The sequence below is a fragment of the Cajanus cajan genome, chromosome 2 (genome assembly GCF_000230855.2).
Source record: "Cajanus cajan strain Asha chromosome 2, NIPB_CcT2T_4, whole genome shotgun sequence".
NCBI lineage: Eukaryota > Viridiplantae > Streptophyta > Magnoliopsida > Fabales > Fabaceae > Cajanus > Cajanus cajan.
This window is the reverse complement of record NC_138518.1, coordinates 55,592,884-55,608,911: the sequence shown is the minus strand read 5'-3', so window position 1 is coordinate 55,608,911 and position 16,028 is coordinate 55,592,884. Positions and strand designations below refer to the sequence as shown.

The 16,028-nt window shown below is 28.7% G+C and overlaps 1 protein-coding gene and 1 long non-coding RNA gene across 2 annotated transcripts; one reads left to right on the top strand and one right to left on the bottom strand.

The window, feature by feature from the left end:
• The first annotated feature begins 6,243 nt into the window (after positions 1-6,243).
• Positions 6,244-10,523, top strand: LOC109804880 (glucose-6-phosphate/phosphate translocator 2, chloroplastic). Its single transcript, XM_020366784.3, has 6 exons — positions 6,244-6,444; positions 6,606-7,290; positions 7,714-7,939; positions 8,282-8,504; positions 9,105-9,318; positions 10,150-10,523. Exons 2-6 carry the CDS (start codon positions 6,787-6,789, stop codon positions 10,159-10,161), a joined length of 1,179 nt encoding a protein of 392 aa, XP_020222373.1. The 5' UTR covers positions 6,244-6,444; positions 6,606-6,786; the 3' UTR covers positions 10,162-10,523.
• A 1,996-nt stretch (positions 10,524-12,519) lies between these two features.
• On the bottom strand, positions 12,520-14,838 carry LOC145954374 (uncharacterized). The gene is made up of 3 exons (XR_014431579.1): positions 14,519-14,838; positions 13,288-13,902; positions 12,520-13,177 (listed from the first exon to the last, which is right to left on the bottom strand). It is a non-coding gene; the product is annotated as an uncharacterized LOC145954374 (long non-coding RNA).
• Positions 14,839-16,028: the final 1,190 nt, after the last annotated feature.

Below are 16,028 nucleotides of genomic sequence, written 5' to 3'. Positions count from 1 at the left end.
AAAAGATGAACAAGGAGTAAGTGGTCCATTCAATTTTTTTTTTTGTCATTCGTCTCGTATCAAAGGACAAAATGAAACTTAAGTATTTTGTTTGTATTATTGTTAATGTCTCTCATTTAGAAAAATTGAGTACCAATTAGATATTAAGATTTTTGTAGTGTTAATTATAATACTTGGATATTTTGTTAAGTTTATAATGTTGATGATATTTAGTAAATTTGTAAATTTTTTTGGTTCATCCCTGGAGTATCCACCGCCGATAGCAGTGACTAATCTCCTCGCTACATTGGAGGCACCTCAAAGGGTGGGATAGCTGGTCCCAAGATTTAACGCGGCTGCATACACAAGGCAAGATTCGAACCCCTGACCTTAAACACAATTATTTAAGTTTTAATTTAACAATGTTTGTTATTTTTTAAATTTGTAATTTGTAATGTTTTAAGTAATATTTTATAAATATTGATAAAAAATTTATAATATTAAATATTTTATCAATTGATGACATAAAAATATATTTTACAAGTTGTCTAGTATAATTTTATTCTACTTTTTATTTCAAGGATAAATCAAAATGGTATAAACCAATCTAAATTGAATATAATTAAATCAAATTAATTCAAATTCAAAATTTAAAAAAAATCGAATCAATCCAATCCCATTAAAATTATACGTGTCAAATCCAATTTAATTAAATTTGTACACACCCGTATAACTCTATAAGTAACTATACCATAGATTAAAAAAAACTGATAACTAACTTTTTTTTTTCTTTTAAATTGACCATAGATTTGTAATATTTTAACCGTAAATCAAATATATATTTAGTCGTTGGAGATTAGGTTAAATGTATAGAGGCTTATATTGGATTCTCATTATTATTATTGCAGTATACTTTTGTACTAATAAAAGAAAAGTATTTACTAATTAATCTAAAAGTATATGTTTTTTTACTATAAATTTAAGAAAAAGTGTTTAATGAATGTATTGTTTTAATTTAAAATTTAAAATTTTAACTATAAACTAAAGAATTGAAAAAAAATATTGAATTCTGAATTAAATGTTAAAACTAAAAATTTAAAATAATTTAAAATATCAATTTTTTAACTATATTTTTTAATAACATTATTTTATTTCATGTAATAAATACTAAAATAATTAATATTTTTAGTTTTTAAAAATAATTTAAAATAAATTAAGACAGCACAATAAATAATTATATTGTAAAATAAACTAAAATATGTGATAATTATTTAATAGGAAGCTCACAAAGATAAAAGTTAGTGTAAAATTAAAAAAAAAATGGTATTTTTAGTCTTATTCGAACTTGCAAATAATAGTGTCAAAATAAGTTTCTTATAAATCATAAAAGTTCATCTTATAGATTTTTTTTTTGTTCGAACCCCTGAGCTTGCTTAAGCATGGATCAACTCCTACCGCTGAACCACACGCTTGGGGTTGACCTTATAGATTGATTTGGTGAAAAGAAGTTATATTTTTTTATTAAAATATATATGCCATAAAAGTCTCCAATTACATGAATTAAAAGCTACTTCTTTAAAAAAAAAAATATATATATATATATATATATATATATATATATTCTATAAATACGCAGCTTAATTTTTCTAAAGTTCTTTTAAAAAGTGATTGAACGGTCAATTACAGGCAGGTTCGAACTAAAATAATTTAATCTGAAATAAATCAATGCAATAAAAACATATCCATAACTAATCATATAAACTCCATTGGATTGAGCAGCTGGTGGTGGATAAGTCGGGTGGGTTCTCTCAGATTAAAGAGAAAAAAAGAATTTGTAGAAAATCATTGACAAGAAGAGGAAGAAGCCACTTGGGAATATAGAAAATTCGATATAAGATAAACATGAGAAATGTCGTGAAATAATTTTTAAAAAATAAAAATAAATGAAATAATGCAACTCTACATTTTAGCTTTTTACTTGAGCATCATTGATGATAAAAATTCAAGCAAACTCACGTATGGTTGTATGCACCACCACTTCACCTTGCTTTATTGAAGATCATTCTCTAATAGAAGTACAAATTCTATAAACCTGCATAAAGTTATTATAAGAAAATTATCATATAGTGATATATATTTTATAATGACATAAAAATTATCACTAAAAATTACTTTTATTTATATAATAAATATAATATATATTGATATATTATTAAAAAGTATAGACATAGGCTATAATGATATATAAAATATATTATTAAATCTTATTTAAAATTAATATTAAAATTGTGTGTAACTATATGTCAAATAGATATATACTTTCATATAATATAACACTTTTTGTATGTTACTGTATGTAACATTTCTTATAATGAGCTCTTTTTTTGATATTCAAAACATAGGTGAGAAATTGTTGATTATATATGATTTTGTTAGGATTTATTTAAGATTTTTTTCTTTGAAACAATAAAGTTGTTGATTATAAAAGAAATTTCTTTTTTAATTAATGCATTCACATCAAGTGACAAGAGGCTATTGTGATTTCCACTATTCAAGACTTATAAAATAATAAAATATTATACTTTACTCATTTTTAAGAAAAAGTGTTTGAGTGTAGAGTATGATGAAAAAGGGGTGAAAAACAATTAATCAACAACAATAATAAATAAATAAATATAACATAATTGCAACAATCGAATAGGTTTGGTTCTATAGAATGAAAAAAAAAATTAAATCTGCACCCGATTGTAGAAATCCATTGAAATTCATTTTTTCCAGCTCAACAACTTGTGGCCCGCCTGAATCCATCTGTTAAACGTAAATTGAGCTTGATATTAGTTTCATGTGGATTGAAATTTTTTGCTCACTCGTAAATAGGTCTTTAGTCCAAGTGGAATTGGGATTAGTTCTCTTTAGTGAGGTTTTGGTTGTGAAAACGGTATGGGGACCAAGTCAAGTCATACTTGATATAACTGATTAATGAGTAAGACACAAAGGATTAAAATCCTTAATTATGTGCTTGAAGTGTGCATGTGGTATTTAGAGGATAAGCAGTAGACTAATTTTATTTAGATTTTGGTTTATGTATACGAATGTCATGGTTGATTCACGCTCAAATTGTACTATTCATGGTGGTAACATTTTACCTTCCTAATTTAAGTGACAAGATTTGAGAAATCAAACATTGTTTCGTGGTGCAGGTGACCCATTGTTGTTTTGTGGTCCAAGTGACCCGTTGTTGTTTCATGGTCCATAATGACCCGCACTTGTATAAATTCAATAAGATTAAGTTACTTCAATTTCTAACACATTGTAGGAGATCTCCAATTTTGGAATGCATGACGACGAATACGTTGTTAAGTTAAAAAGTTGTCATGTTGCATAAGTTGTAAGTTGTGTGTTATGTTGTAAAATTAATTAAAGTTGAATGTTGCAAATGTTGTGTTTAAACAATAGCATAGAAAAATAATTTTTTAAATAAAATACTTCAAATTATCAATAAGGAAAAAAGTTCATAAAATATTTCCATGTGAATGTTCATAAAAAAGTTCAAAAAGAATCTTGAAAACGTATTTAACAAGAGCAACTTAAATAACAAGGCAAATGTAAATGAATGGGAGTACGCTTCAAGGCCATTACAAAATTCCAAAGAACTTACAAAAGATTCCTAGTCAACATAAACAAATTTTAATGTAGACTTCAAATAATATAAAACATAAATCATAAACTCCAAATCCAAATATCATATCCTATATTAGAGCATACTCTAACCCTAGCCAAGGCATCATGCCTCATCACTGGCATCATAATCATAATGACTTTCACCTGCAAAACACATAACAAAACAACCAACACAAAACAAAGGAGTGAGATACATCTTACTCTGCTCCCTAGTATGAGTAAAGGCTATGTAGCCACACATATAAATATGTCACACAACATACACAAGTGATATTAATAATATAAGTAGTGCAACATAACTATAGGTAATAACAATAATAAGTCAACATAATTCATAAACATTCACAACTCATGCACTTGATACAATGGACACAGATAGATCTATATGCATGTGACACCTGTAAAACTCATGTATAGTGACTCGAAGACTAATACTTATGCACGATGACTTGAAGACTAATACTTATGCACAATGACTCAAAAGCTAAAACTCATATATGGTCATAAAACATTTTATGCACACGATGCATCTCAACACACAAGATTATGTGTAACACTTCCCCTCGTGAGTTCATCTCATACTCATGTCATTTAGTCATCATGCATTCAAAAGTGTTCACATTTCACCACATCACATGGTCCACAGAAAAGCACAAAATGTACTAGCTCACAAAGGTTCACATGTCATAATCCAAGTATAATAATATACATAACATCTTCCAATAATACCTCAAATAGATTCATTATGAGATCCTCCATTGTTATTATGATTATAAATAATTAACTTAATCACTTTCATATAATTTTTAATACTAAAGGTCGTATCCTTAAGTTAATTGTAATCAAATTTATCTCAAAATCACAATTATAAATTCATCTTATCATATATAAAATATTTTAACCATAGTCACTAGCAAGTCAACATCAACTAAGCATTTTAATCAACAACATAACTAGTCTCACAACATTATTAATATCATACATTAATTTCTTAGGCATCGCTATTACCAAAACATATCAAATTACAAACAATCAACTCAAATCGTTACTTATTCACAAATGTTGTCTCCCACAATTTTATTTTTCTTACTTATTGATATTGGTATTTCAAATCATTCCTAAGATTAAGTACTTAAATGTTAAAACAATTACCATCACCACCTGCAAACTATCTTTTTGTTACTTAATCTTCTATGACCTCATGTGGTCTAAACACAATATCTAGAGCTACATCTATGCTATCAACTTAACCTTAATTTTGTTAGAAATTTAAGATACTATAACTACTATATTGACCTCAAGAGTTGATTTTGTTAGTAACATTTAAGCTTAAATTTGACAGGTCAACCTTTGTTTACTAATTTGATCATAACATGAATTTTAGACTTCTTTTTTGTGATTCCAATGTCATTAGAAAGTTAAGATCCAAGGATACAATTCTTATGAAAATCAGAAAACCTAATTCGATCATATAATATACTTAATTAGGCATGCAACTTCCAATATGAATTAAAACATGATATAAGGGTTTCAACTCATCCTTAACTTAATTATTCAACAAATTTAATTTCCAAATCATTCTAGTAAGTCAAGTAAAAATATTGAAGCTTGATATTTTTCTGATTCTTTCTAGCATTCTTAATTACTTAATTAATACTTCAATTGCCCAATCTTTAGTTATATTATTCAATTTTCATCTATCTATAAATTGAGGTTTTCTACAAGAACATAAAAACTCTCATAAAGATTCATAATATCACACGCAAAGCAAAACATCCATTCAAGGATATTCATGTTATTAAAACTCGATGTAGGTTGTTAACATACTTCAAAATATAAAATTAGGTATGAGAATGTTAGCAATCTCTCTCTCACACACAGACGCGCGCGCGCGCGCACACACACACACACACACATATATATATATATATATATATATATATATATATATATATATATATAACAGGTTTAATAATTATGTAATGTCAATATAATTTTTTTTATAAAGTTAATTAATCAAAAATCATGATTTTTATGACTTTTAAAATATTTATTATAAAAACTAATAAATTTATTATTCATGTGAATTATGATTAATTGTAGAACTGTTTTACATCATTAATGCATTACCATTAAATTCATAAATAAAAAAAAATTATACTTGTGATGATGAAAATTTCATCTAAATTGTATATTTAAATTATAGAATAAAAATATATTAATAAAAAATTGTGACATGTCTATGACTTTTTTTTTAATGAATGAGAAGAATTTGACTATAAATATATCATAAAATTATCAAACAAAATTTATACATGTTCCATAAATTTTACTTTATAACAATATTACACAACAAACGGTAGTATTTTAATTTATTATTATTATATTTTTAATTTAATTAGACTGTATATACTAGTAGTACTGTATAAATATTTTTACATTATTATTATCTAATAATAAATTAACATGTATGATACATTTATTAAGTTTTTTAAAAGCAAAATTATAAGAGAGAGGCACGTGAGTTTTGTTATTGTTAGGATTTTTTCCAAATTGGACTGAGATTTCGAAGAGGTTAACTTTGTACATTTCATTCAAAGCCATCATCGAACCGAGAGAAGAAGTAGAACACTGACCCTCACCGTCACGTTTCAGCCACCAAACCCCACAAACACAGTATTCCCAACTTCTTATTATTATTTATACGCTAAACAAAACACAACACCACCACCAACATCATTTGACCAAATACATTGCTGTTTACAATTTTCAATTCATTCTAAGGTAAGATTCCATGGCATCATTCCCTTAGCTTTATCTTTTTGTTTTTTTTTTTTGTTCTCCTATGCTTGTGAGTTTTGCCTTGAATTTTCAACAATGAAAATTCTCCTTTTTACTTATTAATTATTGTTACTGTTATCATTGTTGTTGTTGTTGTTTTGCAGTGTTTTGGTTTGGCATAAATAAACCTTTCGAGATCTCAGAGGGGCAGAAGATCAAAGCTAAGACACACTCATATATAAAGAGTGTCTCTGATTTTATCTTTGTTTCTTTTTCCCTCGAGATTTTTTAGCACCCCACCAAGGTTTTGTCAGACAAGTTTTAATTTTTCGCTTACCCTTTACAATGATTTCTTCGTTGAGACAACCTGTTATAGGGATCACTGGCTCTGATCTTGTTTTGAGGCAAAGACATGCCACCCCAATTAAGGCAAGGGCGTTTTTACCTTCTCTGTCAAGAGAAAAGACTCAAAGATCTCTGGTTTCAGTGCAAAAGCCACTGCACATTGTTTCTCTTGGTGTTGGGAATTTTGTGCCAGTGAAGGATGATGAAAGGGGTGATTTGGTGAAGTGTGGAGCCTATGAGGCTGACAGATCAGAGGTTGAGGCTGCAAGCACACCATCAGAGGCTGCAAAGAAGGTGAAAATTGGGATATATTTTGCAACCTGGTGGGCTCTGAATGTGGTGTTCAATATTTATAACAAGAAGGTTTTGAATGCCTACCCTTACCCTTGGCTGACTTCAACTCTCTCACTTGCCTGTGGCTCTCTCATGATGTTGATCTCTTGGGCCACTAGGATTGCAGAAGCACCCAAGACGGATCTTGAGTTTTGGAAGTCTTTGTTCCCTGTAAGTTTTGAATTGGGTTTTGTTTGTTTGTTGAGGAAAGAAATTTGATGGGAGGAAGTGAAAGCTTTGTTTTGTTTGCTCATGTGCTTTTTGTTATGAGAAAAATATGTTTTTGTTGTTAGCAATTTTGGATACGTATATGTTGGTTGATTCCAGAAAAAAACAAAGTGGTGAAAATTTAGTCTGTTCCATTCAAACCTTGTGGCTGAATTGGACAGAATTAATTTTGAAAGAGTGATAGTTTGACAATTAGCGAAGTTTCTTCCTTCCCCATCCCCTCCCCTCCCAAAAAGAAAACCTTTAAATTTTTGGTATTAATAATGGATTCAAAAAAGTTATTGATCAATTTGGTCATTCTTTTCTATTTATTTATTTATTTATCATTTTGAATGGTACTGACTTTAGTCTTTGTTTCTCCTTCAGGTTGCTGTTGCACATACAATAGGACATGTAGCGGCAACTGTTAGTATGTCTAAAGTTGCAGTATCATTTACACATATTATCAAGAGTGGTGAGCCTGCTTTCAGTGTCCTGGTTTCAAGATTTATTTTGGGTGAGACCTTCCCTGTGCCAGTCTATCTGTCTTTACTTCCAATCATTGGTGGATGTGCACTTGCTGCTGTGACCGAGCTCAATTTCAATATGACTGGTAATCAACTTGTCCTTTGAAGAAATTTTTTTCATTTTTAATCTTGTTGAGCATAATAATAAGTTGGATATAGAATGATCAACAGACATGAATTTTCAATGTGACTCGAAAGTTGATGATTTGTGTTTGTTTAATTAATTGGCCTATGGTAATATCATTTTTTTTTTCTTTTATTGTTAGTGAACTGGCCTTTTACTGCACTTTGTTGTCTATTCTTGCATGAGTTTATCCATCAAGTGCAAGGGTGATTTGCTTGTAATTTACTCATGTAATGACGGCATTAGAGGCTATTTGTGCTGGAATGTATTTCTCAACTTTAATCTCATTGAATTGTTTTTCCAGGTTTTATGGGGGCTATGATATCAAATTTGGCATTTGTATTCCGTAATATATTTTCAAAAAAGGGCATGAAGGGAAAGTCTGTCAGTGGAATGAATTACTATGCTTGTTTATCTATTTTGTCCCTTGCAATTCTCACGCCCTTCGCAATTGCCGTGGAAGGACCACAGCTGTGGGCTGCTGGATATCAAACAGCCATCTCTCAAATTGGACCCCAATTCATATGGTAATGTCAAGAAGAAGACTACTTACTGTAATGTTATCCTTATTGTGTTTGTTATCATGATTGCATTCTTCTCTATCTGTATGCACGATATAAACACTTTATTCTGTTGGGGATCCTATATTAGAAGCTTTATTTAGTTGGCTTCCTTTATTTCTTTATCCTTTATAAATTGGAGAAATTAAGAACTAACTCGAGTTTTGATGCATATAGAATGCATGAGAACATTTATTGCTTGCTAGAATTATGCCAATTGTCAACTTCTTCAGTCTTTTCTGCCTCAATCGATGATCTTTCCTCATGGTAATTTGAGATTGTGGGCCGATTGTTTGTCCAAGACTCAATGGACTAATTATCAAATACCTGATTTCATACATGTTAATGTAATTTGATTGAAAGGCTAAACCTTTCAGTTCAGTTCACTGTGACATCAATGATACCTGATTAATGTGTTTGAATATTGTAACAGAAGCACAGAACTATGTGTATTTTTTTCATCATTCTGATCGAGTTCAGTTATCATCCTCCATCTTTTTGTTCTGAGCTTCTGCACTTCTCCATATTATTATGACTAAATGTATGGCTGTTAATTGTTCACTGCAGGTGGGTAGCAGCTCAAAGTGTATTCTATCATCTGTACAATCAGGTGTCATACATGTCTCTGGATGAGATCTCTCCCTTGACATTTAGCATTGGAAACACCATGAAACGTATATCTGTCATAGTGTCTTCCATTATTATCTTCCACACACCGGTTCAACCCATCAACGCTCTTGGTGCTGCCATTGCTATCCTCGGAACCTTCTTATACTCACAGGTATTCCATATTATTTACTACCCAAAGAAAAATGCTATTTATACTTGAAACGTCAAACACACTTATATTACATAGAGAGAATGTGTTTAGGGAGATTTTTTGTGCTTATCCATGTGAAATGGAACCTCAAATTGGCAAACCCTTTTAAACTATGATTTTCTATATAAAAGGGAATTTTGATTCTGCAAGGGACAAAACTTACTGTTGGTAGAGTTTCACTTTGACAATATACATTCAATGTAGATCTCATTAATATGCATTTACATATATTATCAAGGTGATATTCTAATTCTGATTGGAGGACAACACCTATGATATTGTACCTATGTTTTGTCCTTTTAGTAGAAGTTTACAATGGAGAAAAAGTTGGTTGATAGGGTGGAGTTGGTTATCAATGTGCCTCATGTTTTGCATTCTCATAGGGATGCTATTCTGAAGTTAGGTGATCCTGTATTTTATTGGTGGCTAAACTTTGAATTGCCACCTAACTCCTTTTGTTTCGAACATTGAACCTACCTTATTCCTTTTCCAAGTCAATTTCCACATAAGTTAGCTTACCTTGTAGACCTTCCAAAGTTGACCACACCAAATACTTGAGCACGTTCTTTGGTTCATTCCTTCACAGTGAGGCTTCTGATAGGAGCATCTATGGTATGTATCTTGAAAGTAGTTGCCATGTGAGTGATGGAGAAAAAGAAGGGTTTGAAACAAAGTAGAATATTGATTAGATTATGCGCGTTCATTAAAGATAATATGCATTTTTCTTTCTGAAATGATGTTTTTGTTTGGTAGGTATACTTATTCTTATTTATTGTTCCACTATTTCTGCAGGCAAAACAATAGAGTTAGGGAACTAAGATTCCTCTAGGCACTTGTTTGTTAATGTTCTTCATGCTCAACAAGGGACAAGGAAGTTGTTGATTTTGAAATATGTCACTGCTGGATTTTTGTAAGACTAGGATTATCTGGCTGCTGGTCCATCTGTAGATATAATAATAAGAATAATGTTGCTGAGGAAACATTATCAAAATACAGATGATTAGGTAGATTTTTTTCCTGTTTTTTTTTTCTCTCTCTGATTTCTTAAGTGGCAGTGAGTTGAAATAAATATTTTTTGTTTATATGGTCTGAGAATAATTTCTCAAAACATTGTTTACTACAAGGAGCTTGGAATAATGTGATGCATATGATCAAGTTGATGCTCACTTGTTATGATTTACTAAATACTATTTCAGTCTCATAATAAGCATTGTTTTGGGTTTATTTACATAAGAAAAGGTAAAAGATAGATAATTTTTTTTTTTACAAAAATAGTTTTATTTATTTATTTATTTTTACCAAAAATGATGTAATAAAATAATTTTCTAAATAATTTGTCGTAAAATTGTTCTCAAAGTGAGAAATCATCATTCTCCAAGTTAGGTGATTTTTCATATGTATGATTTTCATAACTCATATTTCAAGCATGAAAAAAGTTTGGTATAATACCAAACACTGGTTTAATATTTTGGGGGCAATGTGGTCCTCTCATTTATGTCCTTTGACCCTTTCCATGTGATGTGTTAGCTTTGTGTAGTGAGAAAGCGACTCTTTGCTTTTCAAAAGGACATGTTCCCATTGTGCATGTCTTGGTTCAGTGTTGATATTTGCATATTAATTAACATAATAATTAATAAGAGAATATTCGAGTATAAATTGAGGATGCCAGGCATATCATTTCAGTTTATTCGAGGCCTAGCTTGAGATAGGGTGTTTGCATTATGTCAACATCAATTCTATATTACATTGTAAGTAACTATTTATTTCTTATCTTTTGTAGTTATGTTTGGTAAATATATACTACCTCCTCTCAAATTATAAGCACAAATCATTACTATTAAGAAAAATAATTAATATAATTATTTTTAATTTATTCTACTATAAATTTAAGTTTTATTTTTAATATTATTATTAAAAAATTTCTTGTAGTGATCACTCAATAGTGATATAGTAGTTGTTACTAAAAAAATATTTTTACTCATAATTATATTCTCATAATTGTTAAAGACATAATATAAATTATAGTGATATACTGTTTCTAAATCTTAATCAAGATTAATACTGAAATTGTGTATAGATATATGTTCAATAAATTTATATCCTATATATATTATATTTATGGTGACAATTTTTTGTATGTCATAATATTTCTAGTATATAAGATTTATTTGAAGTAGTTGTTATATTTAATGTTAGGTATAAGTAAATATATATGAAATAGAGTTAACAATAAAGGAAGGGTATGAAAGAAAAAAAAAACCATTTAAAAATTGATGATTATTGTTTATAATTAAAATCATAAAAAATTTTAATTTAATGTTTACAATTAAGAATAGTATAATATAGAAAATAATATAATCGAAGGTTAAAAAGTTAAGTTTTTAAAAAAGTGAAAGTTGATAACTTACTGATTTGGAATATTCAATAAAGTAGTTGAAGTAATTGATAAATAAAAAAAATGTACACTTATATTATTTTTTATATATAATTTTAAGTTTATTAGTTAATTTTGAATTTTTATAATTTTTTTAACAAAGCTCTTATAACTTTATGAAGTATTTTATTAATTTCAAAATAAATAATGTACTGTTAAAAGACGGAGTAAATAAGGAATTTTGTTTAACCATCCAGGGTAAAAATAAAGAAATTAACAAATTATAAGTTATAAATTCAAACGTTACTTTAAGTAATATTTGAAAAATATTATAATTTAATTATACATGCTTGTTTATCAAATCCATCTATTTTAACGAATAAAAAAAATCAATCTATTTTGGTCTAATAAGCTATAAATTATTCAATAAACAAAAATTAGTTGAATAGATTTACTAAACAAATTCATATACACGCATCTGAAAAATGATTTCTAATGCAAAAAGTACAACCAAAATTTTCCTATTATAGTTGTATAAAAGCATTATTTTAAGATTCTTAACAAGTTAATTAAAAATCATGATCTAAATGGTAGAATTAACGTGATTTTACACTGTTTTTAGCTAAATCACATTTTTATCCATAAAGTGTGTTAATTAAAAATGAGTTCTTGAAACTAAGAAAATTTTAAATAAATTCTTGAAATTTTAGATTATTCTATTTAAGTCCGTAAATTAAATTAGGAAATTAAGGATATCTTTTATAGCACCTTCATTCATGAAAACACTATAGACAAAATAACTAAAGACAAAATAATATGGAAAACCTCTCCCACCAGAGATTACACTGCCAGCACTGCATACAAATGGCTCTATAGAAACAACAATGACTAGAGTAGGACCAACAACATGTCCTGGATTTGCTCTCTCAAGATCCTTGATAATATAAAGCACTTCTTATGGCTAGTTTTCATAAATTACCTTCCTAACAAGCTATTTCTCTTCCAATCCAAGATGTAAAAATCATAATCAACATTGGCTCCACCTTCTTAAAGATTGTCATGACTCTCAACAAGTCTGGAGCTACTATCAATTCGAATTCCCTACAACAACTAATCTAGCAGAATGGCTCCATCAAAACCTTCTGGGAAATAAAAGTCAGCTTTTTGCCAACATTTGCTGCCATCTTTGGAAATCTAGAAATGATATCATTTTTCACAACAAAAGTTGGTCTTTTTGGAGGCTCTTAAACTTGATTAATTCATCCCTACAAGCTATACATGGTTTTAAATTGCGGTCCGCAACACGTATTGCAGCCGCAATATTGCTGTTGCGACCTTGTCCGCAACGGCATCGGACCGCAATTGCAGTGAGACTGGAAATCACACATTTTTCCGCAATGTAAAGGTGTTGCGTCCGTAACACATCTGAAATGCACCGTAATACATCTGCAATACGACAAATTGATACTATAATTCATCCCTACAAGCTATTATACAAGCAGTGTTTCCTATTATCACTTCCAACAAACAACTTCCAAGTGTTAAGTGACACCCACCTCAAGAAATGTTTTTCAAACTTAATACGGATGGCAGCTCACATGGTAATTCGGGAAAAGCTAGCTTTGGTGGTGTTCTCAGGAACTCATCTAGTTAGTGGCTCATTGGATTCACAAGAGCTTGTGATCTTAACTCTTCACTTACGACTGAACTTCACACTATATACAATGGTTTAAAGATCGTTTGATAGGAAAGCTATCGACATTTCATATGCGAATATAATTATGAAAATAGGTTAGTTTTACTAGACTTGAGTTTGACTTTATAAAAACTGCATAGCTTGAGTCAGATATGTCATTTTAAAAAGCCTAAATTGAACTATGTAAAAGTCTGATATAGCTTATAAATCTGTTTAGAAGCTTACTTTGTTATAATTCAACGCTAAAATAAAAGTGAAAATAAATATGTAGATTTTATAAGAATTGAGTGAAATATAAACATGTTTTAAGGTTTCTACAGACTTTCAAATTCCTTAGATATATTAAGTCTAATATATGTTCATAAACTTAATATTATAGTGGGTAACCATTTACAAAACACTGTATAAGAATATTGACATGATTGTTGAACTAGTTGTATACATCTCACAAATGCATAATCGCATTTTATTATACCTGAAAAAAAAGATTTGTAACTATATGTGAAATGCATACCTGTTATTTTATTAAAATAAGTGGTGTAAGAATGATGATATTGACATCAGTTTATTATTCGCATTTATAAATCAGTGTACATCTACTCAGTTTATTATATAATAATAACAATTTAATCGATGAAATTAATATTACATTAAAAATATAAATTATTTTCTTAACTGACATTCAATAATAGGATATCATCTATGATAAGATTATTAACTTAATTTAATAATAACTATATTTTAAAGCAATGTCCATAATCATTATTAACTAATTAATAATTTAATAAAAATTTAATGGTCATATTGTCAATATAATTTTTTTTTAATATATAATTAATCAATCAAAACCCATGATTAATATAACTTTGATAATTATTGTAAAAATTAACGAACTTATCATTTATAATAAACTATGACTGAATGTTTACGTACGTTGTCGGTATAATAGTATTAAACTGATTAAAAAACCTATACAATAATATTGCATAAAGATTAAATTCTAGGAAAATTCATATAAGAGCACAATTTATTTCAATAGAATGGTAAAAAAGAAAAAAAAAGAGTAATGAGAGACAGAAAGAGAGCTGAACCAGTTCCATGTAGACTAGCTGTGTCCATTTACTTCAGTCACGAAGATCCATATTCATACTTGATGTTCCATGCAATTGTAGAGAGGGTAGAAGAATGTGTATAGAGCAAGTGACAAGAACCCTTGTCTGATAATTTTGTATTCTGATGAAGGCCCTTGAAGCCATTCTAAGAGGTGCAAGAAATGGTGAACCAAACTGTTGCAGAAACATTTGAAGGGGCTGTTGTGGATGATGTTTTTGAGATTCAACTTGAAGCCCCAATTAAATGGTCTTTTTTTGTGTGGATAAGGTTTCCCTCACAAGAAGCCAGAATTAGAATGTGGGTCACTGTGTACCAATTCAAGAACTTAGTCAATGGGCCTTTAGTTTGAGGGTAATTATTTGAAAGTCCATGCTGTTTACACCCCCTCTTTTTGTTTGTTCTTTGCACCCTTCATCAGTTATTTTTATTTTTATTTTTACAAAAATACGCTTCATGGAAACTATAGTTCCTACAGAATATTTTTTGGAAAAAGTTTGACTCAACACTTTTTATTTTATGTGATGTAAATTTGAGTCAATTTGTTGCTGTGATGTAAATTTTACATTACAAGAACCAGTTTGTGTAGGATATGTGAAAAGAGAAAGGAAAAAAAAAATGAAAGATCAAGATGAGAGGGGAAGGGTGAAATTGAGAGAAAGAAAGAGGAGGGTGCACAAGGAAAGGGGGAGAATGGGGATATTTTGAAAAACTAAATTAAACGGTTTTTGGATATTCTTAGATATTCTTTTAGATAATAGTATATAAATCACTTCTATAAGAACATCAAAATGATTGTTATAGATGATATTTATACACCTCTTATTATACTTGGAATGTAAAATAAAGAAGTGTTTATTTTATTTTATTATTTTAAAAGGTGGTATAATGAATGATAAGAATAATGCTATTCACACATTATTTCATGTCAGTTTGTTTTTTAGTATTACAAAAACGATATAGTATTAATGTAAATAATAAGAATAATGCTATATACACATACATTATTTCATGTTATGTCATTTTACTATCAATTCATTTTTCATGATATCAATATAAATAATAAAAATGATGTCATATACACACACATTATATCACATCAACTCATTTTACATTTTGCTCAATTTTCATAATATTAATGTAAATGATAAGAATAATGTTATCCACACATATAATAAATGACGACAACTCATTTTTGAGTCTCACAGTTAATCTTGTCTTTTTTACTTATATTTCTTTTACCTTAATCATTACCAAAGATGTTATATTAGTCTCTATATCTAATATTTTATCTTAGCTTATTTATTAACGTGTTTTTTTCTCCTTAAAAAGATGTGTTTTATTATTCTCTATATAAATATTTTACCTTATATAACCATTTATTTTTACCCTTCAATTTGAAAAATGAACTAAAATGATGTCAATATGTTTTTTATACATCTTTCGTTTTAAGGACTTTTTGAAATATTTATAAAAATAAAAAAATATCAA

Bases quoted from the DNA above. Each gene is read 5' to 3' on its own strand.
- LOC109804880 (XM_020366784.3), top strand. From the start codon at position 6,787: ATGATTTCTTCGTTGAGACAACCTGTTATAGGGATCACTGGCTCTGAT. The intron at 7,940-8,281 runs GTAATCAACTTG...TTGTTTTTCCAG, and splicing joins GCTCAATTTCAATATGACTG to GTTTTATGGGGGCTATGATA. The intron at 8,505-9,104 runs GTAATGTCAAGA...TGTTCACTGCAG, and splicing joins ATTGGACCCCAATTCATATG to GTGGGTAGCAGCTCAAAGTG.